Source organism: Alligator sinensis, unplaced genomic scaffold (assembly GCF_000455745.1).
Source record: "Alligator sinensis unplaced genomic scaffold, ASM45574v1 scaffold506_1, whole genome shotgun sequence".
Lineage (NCBI taxonomy): Eukaryota > Metazoa > Chordata > Crocodylia > Alligatoridae > Alligator > Alligator sinensis.
The window spans coordinates 241,028-250,266 of NW_005842215.1; the positions used below are offsets into that span (position 1 = coordinate 241,028).

The window sequence follows — 9,239 nt, forward strand, 5'->3', positions numbered from 1 at the left end:
TACCCCGCCAGCTGCGCCTCCCTGCAAGCCGGGACCCTCTACAGCCTCCGCGTCCAGGCGCTGGCGGGGCCCGAGGCCGCCAACATCTCCCTGCGCACAGGTGAGGGGTGAGGGGCAGGGGTCCCGCTGCCGCCCGAGGGCGCTCTCACGGGCCTGTGTATTCAGGGCTTTTCATAACCCCGTAAAAAAAAACAAACCCAAGAGAGCCCACCGGAGCCTCAACAGCCGGGCGATGCATCGCCGCTGCCAGGCTGGATTCAGCCCGTTTCAGCTCCAATGGGAGAAATCAGAGGGACTCAAGGATGGGGTTTCCAGTCCAAGCCCTCTCTACCCTGGACCCCCATGAGCCATGCAGCCCCTGGAAGTTGGTGGTGAACTATTCAAAGCCCCCCGCCCCCCCCGACAAATCTGTTTTCATTTTATAGTCAAATATAAAGGAAAAAAAACCGTAAGGAGGATTAATATGCCCTGTAAGCACAAGGGGACGTTAATCATGGGGATCTAGGCAGGATTCAGTAAGGAGCTTGGTGATAACACGAAGTGCGGAGCTCAGTAGCCTTGGGAATTCTCAGTAGACTTACTGTCTTAGAAATGTGACTGGTTACTACTGATTTTTTTCTATTGCTCATACCATCCCAGGCAGGCTTTCTATGGAGGCATACACCTTGTAGCTTTACCACAAAAGGCTGCGCAGAATAATTGACTTCAGTAAGAGAAGAGCTGGGTCCATTTTGCCTATATTGGCATGTAAACTTGAGATTTTTTTTTGTTTTAAGACCAGAATACATTCAATGTTCATCTGCTTGGTAATAAGGTATAGGGCTCAAACCAGCAGCGCTCATTTTAACATGTCAAGTTCTGTCATACTCTTCCTTTTTTTCATCCTTGCCTGGCATCTTAGCTGTAGAGAGAAACTCGTTTTAAAACGTAGTTTTAGCCTATGTTTAAAGTTGACTGCGCTCAGAAATGACCTTCTCTGACCAGTGTCTTGCATCATAAGTACTGCACAGTTTCTGAACTAGCTCTTACTACTGTTTGAAATGTCTTGGTTAATTGGCAATCTGTTAACTCAAACTAAACAGTCTAGTGTAGGCAAATCTACTATGATAGACATTTAAACACATTACAGGTGTTGGTTGTTAGGACTGAGTAATAGTTTCCATAGCAACAGCAATTTAAATGCATGCGCGTGCCAACTGTTTTTAATGTTGATGACTCACAATTTTAAAATAACAGATTAACTGTTATTAGAGCTGGCGGTGTATATCACAAACTGTATTGAATGCTAAATATTTATTACGCGGAGCCCTTGAATAGAAGTGAGAAAAAAGCAACAGTATAGACAGCAAATGATATACTTTGTCTAATAGGAATTGCTTAAAGATGGATACATTTAGACAGTGTTTTGTAAATGTCATTTCTGACACATTTCCTGCTTGATAACTATCTTTTGAAAGAATATAAGGAAGATGAGAGGGATAACTGAAACAGCTGTTAACAGCCTTTTGCATTGTCCAGTGTGGATCTAATATAGATAGAAAGTAACAACACTGATAAAAGTTTACAGCTGAAATTTTCCAAGACCTTGGTCTAGGTGGTGATTTTTTTTTCTTGGATACTGGATAGCAGAGAGATAGGAAAAAGCAGAAGGACACTGTTAGAATATAAATAGAGAATATTGCAAAAGACACCTGTGGAAGCATCTGCTCAGATTGCTTAAGCCTTGTACTTTGTGTTATCACCAAGCACCTGAATCCATTTAATCCGTTTAGGGTATATAGATGGTTTGCATCTTGTTTAGAAAAAAAAAATCATCTGCAAAGTATAACTCCTCACAACATTTGTAATGAATGTCTTAAATTGGGAAGGTGTATAACAACGTAATCATGATAAGCTGTACACTTTTATATATGGTAAGTTACAGGTTTTTTAAAAAGGTTATTCCTTTTCTTTTTCCACTAGGGACAGTGTTTTATTCCAATTTTCTGGAGGTCTGTCCCAACTTTTTGCTCAGTAATTTTTGGTGTTGAGAAATTTGTGAAATAATTTATCAACATTGAATCCATAAAGGCATATATTCCTGGAATTAACCTATAAATGCGTATATGTGAGCAGCCCAATGGGCATATCAAAGACAAAACTGCCATTGACATAAGGAGGAAAGAATCAGGGCCACTATGCATGTAGATGTTTATAAAATGACCTGTGTTATAAAGTTATATGTGCACATACATTATGTGCAATAAAAATACATAGACTAACAGTTTAAATGACATGCCGGGTTCATAGACCACATAAATAACTTTTTTGCTAACATTCAGTCCTGCTAAAGCTTTTATAAGCTAGTTCTCATGCTGATTTTACCCATGACGTTTTACTTACTGCTATACCTTCATGTCAGATGTTCACACGTATATATTGTGGTGGAATAGTTAAATAATGTGAAGCTCTGGCTTAACCCCCTAAATCAAAAAGATTCCCTTTATCTTCAACTCATTTCATTCTGTTTAGGGTTTTAAAGGTAAGTTTAATGCATAATGTGTACTAAACATGCTGCAAGTCCTATGCCAAATTTTAAATTGTGACTAACATTTGTCTTGGATTTGTGAGTGTTAATCCAACTCTTGAATAAAACAATCTTAATGTAACATGACTACCTTAATATTTTAAAATTCTGGGGGGGGATTAAACAAGAAAAGCTCACCTAAATTTATATAAACACTTGGGTACTATGGAAATCCTTAAGAAATAAGTGCCATTCAAGTTTTCAGTACATGTAACTATAGAATATTGATACAATGCTCCAGAATAGTCCGTTCAAGTGAAGTCAAATATGTGATCCTCTAAAAGTGGTCTTCAGTCCCCAGATATGTGCTTATGCCAGTGATTCTCAACCAGGGTGCTGGGGAACCCCGGGGTTCTACCATATCTGAGGCAGGAGGAGATAAGTGATGTGTGAGAAGCTAAATAGATAAGCCAGGCTCAGGCTTGTCCCTACCTGGAGATCCTCCATCCCTGTTGCCCAGGCCCTGTGTAAGCACTCTAAAATACAAATTAGTTTTTGAAATTGGATGCCATTCAGTTTACAAAGGTTATGAGGAGTATTTTGAATCCAGTGACAGGTTTCTCAAGTCCAAGAAAGGTTGAGAACCACTGGCTTATGTATTATAAAGTGCTAGTTCCTTTTCACGGCAGTGCTATTTTTAGAGAACAGAAAATGAGGGGGAAATGATAAGAGTTTAGTATCACTGCACTAGAGAGAAATTCTGCACTCCAGACCTCACAGAGAAGATGTAATTAACCCAGGGGTAGGTAAAATATAGCCTGTGGGACAGATCTGGCCTGCCATGGGATTGCTTGGTCCATGCAGGTCCCTCAGCCCCAACTGGCCCAGGCACCGGGGACAGCCGAGGCTGTGGTGTGCCTCCCCGGGAGTCCAGTGGGGCGTGGTTGGCATGGCAGCCAGATTTGGCTCCCTGGCAGCCCTCTCAGCCTGCCTGGCTGCCTCTGCCTGTGTCTCCACTGCTGCTGCAGCCTCCAGACTTGGCCCTACTGCCCGGGCACCCCAGCCTGTCTGCCCAGCACTTACTGCCAGGGGCACCAGATGTAGCAAGTGGGCAGGGTCTCGAAGAAGACCAGCCTAGGATCCCCACTGGCAGAGTTCACTTAGCCAGGTGGATTGGATAGGGCTGTGGGCAGATGAGGTGTGGCATCCAGGATTAGGACAGGTGGCTGGGGCTGGGGCTGCATTTTCATGACAGCATGGGGCTAGGGCCTGGGGAAAATCTATGATCTATCTCCTGCATGTTCCTGCCTGTGGAACTGGCGCGCATCACAGGGATGTGCAGGAGGCAGATCGCTGCTCTGCCCTGGGCCCTGGCCCCTTGCTGTCACCACCCCATGATCCCAGCCTCAGCCCTGCACTGTTACTGTCCCATGATCTCAGCTCTGGCCCTGTGCTGTCACTGTCCCACAATCCTGTTTCACCCACCCGTTCCACTCCCGGATGCTGCTCCCCACCTGCCCATTGCCCATCCTTTCCTCCTACTGAGCCTGCCCTGTCCACGGGGGTCCCAGGCTGGTCTCCATGGAGACCCCACCTGCCTGCCCACCTGCTCTGTTCAGTTCTCCCAGTGGTAGGGCAGATAGGATCAATGGCCCTCTCTCACCGTCCCACCACTACTCCAGGCTGGGTCAGCACATCCATCCCTGACCTGGCATTCAAAACTCTTCAACTGGCCCTCCAGCCCAAATAATTGCCCATCCCTAGATTAGCCCCAAGTTTGAATCATATAAAATTTTATATATTTATACATACATATATATTCACACACAAACATGTGCGCACGCACACACACACATATGTCTATATATATATGAGTTGGCCAATATTATCAAAATCTTTTAAATATGATAAAGTATAAGCCTATAGATCATTTTTTATTGTAGTATAAGCCTCATTTTTCTATTTTTTGCAAAAAGAACTGCTACAAGAATAAGGATGGTGGGACTGTATCAGACCCATTTTCAGACCAGCACTTAGGCCCTGATTCTGCAAATGCCCCACTGAATGACCTCAGGGTCTTAGTCGCAACATTTTATAAAAGACACAGCAGAAGTTCCCTCCTACAGTTACATTTAGAGGAAAATACACCATTTAAATTCTAGAAATAAATAATTGGCCTTCAGAATCCTGAGGATATCTTAATATTATTTAGAAATTCCCATGTTTTTTTAAAAAGAAAACATTTTAAAGTTGCTGTTGATTGTTATCTTTTCATCTGACAGAAAAACTAGGTGCTTCTAGAATTAGACGGGGCGGATCATAAATGGTGCAGTATTCTACTAAAATATTACAAAATCCATATTGGTGAATTTGGCTGCTACCTTTCCGCAAGCTGAGTGAGTTGGCACAGCACATCATTACCTCCTTCTGTGCCAGCAGAGCCAGGATCCTGTTTGAAACTTAGTACTTAACTAGAAAGAAAAAAAAGAATTCTCCCACCCATGAAGTGGACCATCAGAGTTCATAAACTCTGCTAGACTCCAGGCGATCCTGAAGGCCACAAGGATTGAAGCTCAAGAATTTCCACTCTTAGTCCTGTCCTCATCTTGCAAGGTCAAATCTGCATTTTGTTTCTTTGATTTTAAGCACCATTATGTCTTTGGGAATCTGCATATGCAATCATAATTACCACGTTAATATAATGTGGGTAGTAGCTGTACATGCAAAGTAGGTTTGTTAAAAATCTTCATGAAAAGTATAACTCATTCAGCAGAAGTAAGAAAAAAAAATGGACCCTGAAGATTTATGGATTTATTTATTTATTCTGTATTATTGAAGGCATTCCTTCATATATCATAGACTAGTATAAAAATATCTTCATGAAAATATTTTATTTCTGTGATATATCAATGTTGGACAGTGGCCAGCAAAGAATTTTATAACAATGTAAATGGTTTTTTAAGTGTTTGTTTCCAGCAAGGGCTCTTTCAGGCCAGGCACTTCCCAATCTCATTGTTCCTTTGTTCTAACGGATGTACAGAGGACTGAGTGTTTTCTTTTCTGGGCCAGATAGATTAGATAAAGTCTGAATTTCTGAACTTCACCTTTCTAGGCACGCAAGCTTTTTTGTTGTTCTCCTTGAAATACACCTTAGAAGATAAATGCCACATCTAATGCAGTGTACGCAGAAGTTATAGTGTATAAAATAATATGCTATTATCTTTGAATGATTTAATATGATATGTTTTGCATTACAGTGTTGGGGGGGGGGGGGGGGGGGGGGGGGCAGAGCTTGAAGCACCAATGACCTGTCAACATACTCCTAATTTTGTTGTCTCAACAAAAATGGAAGAGCCTGCCAACTATTAGGCATGGTTCTTTGCCACTCTCAGTCAGTCTGACGAATTTTCAGCTGTATAAGCATCTTACCTTATATGGGGTTGTTGGTTGTAGCCATGTTGGTCTAAGGACATAGGCATGCAAGGTTTTTTGGGTAGATGTCTAATAAAATATATCACACCTACCTAATGAACCTTATCTTATAGAGTGCTGGCATTTATTTCAGAATCTCAAATGATCTTTTCTGATTAAACCAGTTGTCTTCCATGAATAATTTTATCCTAAAGCTATTCATTTTGCCAGCGCAATAATCCTTAGTGGATTAGTATATGTTATAGGTGGAGCTGGTAGCAAGGCCTATTGTTAAGGCTTCCTGACACATTTTGCTATACCCCCCACCCTTTGAATTGCTGTTAGTTTCTTAAGTTTTAACTGTTTGACCTTTGGGGGGTTTTGTGCTTCTTCCTTGCTTCAATTGAAATTATTTTTTAACAGAAAAAGTTTCAGAAGAAAGATGTTATTTGTTTCCAAGAGAGGGTAAAGGAGAAGTAGGTAGTTCCAATGTCCATTTCAGTTCTTTTACATTTTTTGAAGTACATTAGTCTTTTACAGTTTGGCGAAATAAGTTGAAGCTCAGCAAGAGTTCTGGGTTCAGAGAGATGCCTTTACTTTCCTCCTTAGATTCTTATTAATTTTGACTGACAGTTAACTCTTGAATATCATCATTTATTTGCTTGTGCAGAGCAAAACTTGTAAGAGACTTACAATCTCAGTCTGTTCTGGACACACTTCAGCCTAGCTCTCCTAGCGTGCAAACTTCCCTGAGAATGCTCCCAGATACAGAGTTCCAGGTGGAAAAAGGAACAGGCAGGCAGGCAGCAGCACTAGAAATTGCCCCAACTCTTTTTATCTAGGGAAAGCTCTTGTGTTGGTCATCAAGATGAATTTTAGTCTTCGAGCTTCCACTGACCTGTGTTAATAATTCTGGGGTCTTTGCACTCATTATTGAGCATGGCCTCAAATCCCAGTATTAGAAAGGAAGTTAATAAATACCATTCCCAATATTTTCCAGCTGGGAGAAATGAGAGCTTACACAAGGTCCCATCAGAAAGAGTTTAGAACAGTACTTGGGGCAGATTCTGTCTGTACCTTCCAGAATAAAATGTCTGTCCAAATGGAGTAGGGGTGGAGGAGGTTTTCAGCCATCTCTGTACCTCCCAGATACTATCATGAGGAGTTGTGGGAGCCCCTGAGGCCTCATTGAAGGGAGCAACAGAGGAAGCTCTAGCTTATAGCAGCCTTACGAGGCATCTTTCAGGCTTCTCTACAGCCCAGAATTTTCATTATTCAGTGGCTTTTACCCAGCAAAGCCCTATACCAGGCTCTGACAGAGTAGCATATTGAGATCAGTCTTATGATAGTTCTGTTGTGTCCTGAAATAGTAGGGCCACAACACCCCCTCTTTAGCCATGTGTGCCAAGGTATGCCTTCCATCCATCAGGTGATCTATGCTGGAGCATTGGTCTAGTTTCACTGGACAGAACTGAATCCTACTTTCTGTTTGCTTTTTTAGAGATCACATACAAGGAAATGCATTAAAAGAATGCTCTAGAGAGTCATATACAAGAAAATGTATTCAATGAACATTAAGATTGCAAAGTCAAGCTCTTGAAAGCTAGGAAATGCCAGAATTAAGGTTGTCCATTCAGCCTTTATTTGAGCTCCTTATGATTTGGTCTCCAATTAAATGATCACATGCTCTCTGTCCTGGCTCATTCAGAGTCCACAGGGAATGAAGCCATAAGTTGAAAGGAAAAAAATTGATTTTTTTTTGTGATTTTTATATATATATATATATATATAAGGTGCTGCACTGGTAAGTTACCTGGAGAGCTGGTAGACCCTTTCCTTGTGATACTAGGCAAGGCTATATGCCCAAGACTGAATTCAAGTAGCATGGGCAACCCTGCTTCTCTACACTCTGAACTTATGAGCATTTGACTGTGAAATTTCTGGAGGTTTTTTTAATGCACTTTCTTTTGTGTATAATGACATAATTTCATTGCCAAATATAAAAGCCAACTAGAACTTTATTACATCAGTGTATGATAAATGTCTTTTGTGTTGCATAAAATATATTGAATTGATGAACAACCTAACAGGAAACCACAACAACAATCGGCATTCTCTCGTTTTCACTCTGTTTGTTGTCATTTTAAAGCAAATGCCCAGCGAGTGTGAAGCAGGACAGTATTTCTAGTATTAAAGGCCTTTCCAGGAGGACAGTGGTATATAGAAGAAAATAGCAAAAAGCAAAAGATTACTACTTAAAATTGTACCATAAAGAGTTTTAAATATACACAGGTTTGTGACTAACTTACCAACTAGGAAAAAACTGAAATAGGTTGCACACTTATTTATGATCTTGGTGTAGTGAATCTAACTCAAAAGCCTCATTAAGAATATAGTCTGGTGTAAATGTCTTAACACTAAAGTTATTGGTGCCATATTTATAGACAACATTATCCTGAGGCAGTCTTATTGCAGATCTGTTTTATGGTACAGCGTTGTCATGGTTTTAATGTCAACAGATTTCAAAACTCATTATTTATATGCAACACAGCATGCCTTTTTCCTATAGTATACACATTTCTGGGTTACCTAGGACCATCTCATGGGACGATTAATTGTATTTTCAGTGAATCTGCCTTTTGGAAATGGAGCAAAGAAAGCCTTGTACAGGAAGATTAGCAGTGGAAAAATGAAAAAATGAAAAATGGTCTGTACTGATAGAACAAAGCTTCTTAAAACGCCAAGTAAATTAATATTTTTACGTTATTTTTAATTGCAGATCCTTTACCACCTGATAAGTTTGAAATTAATAAGGCCAAAACTACATCTACAAGCTTACAGGCCTGGTGGAGTCCTTCTCCAGGAAGGGTGGACTTTTATGTGTTACAGCTATATGATCGTAGTAATAAACAGATAAAGGAGGTCCGAATATCAGAAGGTGTTTCCAGAACAGAGCAGACCTTTTCCAATCTCATCCCTGGTAGCAAATACAATATTGTCCTAACTGCAGTTGCTGGAAATAAAAGTACCCCTGCACTTCAGATCAGTGGATCTACTGGTAAGATGCGTTTTACTGTGATTCATCTGAATAAGGCTATTTACAATTAGAGGTTCACCAATACATCGGTTCATGTTGTATCGGTGCCAATAAAAGCAAAATTGACATTATCGGCAGTAGGGTTTTTTTGGCTGATGTGGCCAATAATGTCACTGATAAATGTTGCATGCGTGTGTGCAGGCTGGCAGTGTCCAGCTGGTAAATCCGTGAGGGAAAAGGGGCAGGGGGAGGACGGGGGGGGCAAATCGAGGTCCCCACGGTGAG

At 41.0% G+C, this 9,239-nt stretch overlaps 1 protein-coding gene across 1 annotated transcript in view; it reads left to right on the top strand.

The window, feature by feature from the left end:
- PTPRB (protein tyrosine phosphatase, receptor type B) overlaps positions 1-9,239 on the top strand; it is an 85,341-nt gene that overhangs the window by 19,748 nt on the left and 56,354 nt on the right. The window contains 2 exon segments of the mRNA XM_025207989.1: positions 6-100; positions 8,697-8,975. Of these exon segments, the coding sequence (XP_025063774.1) occupies positions 6-100; positions 8,697-8,975 (374 nt within the window).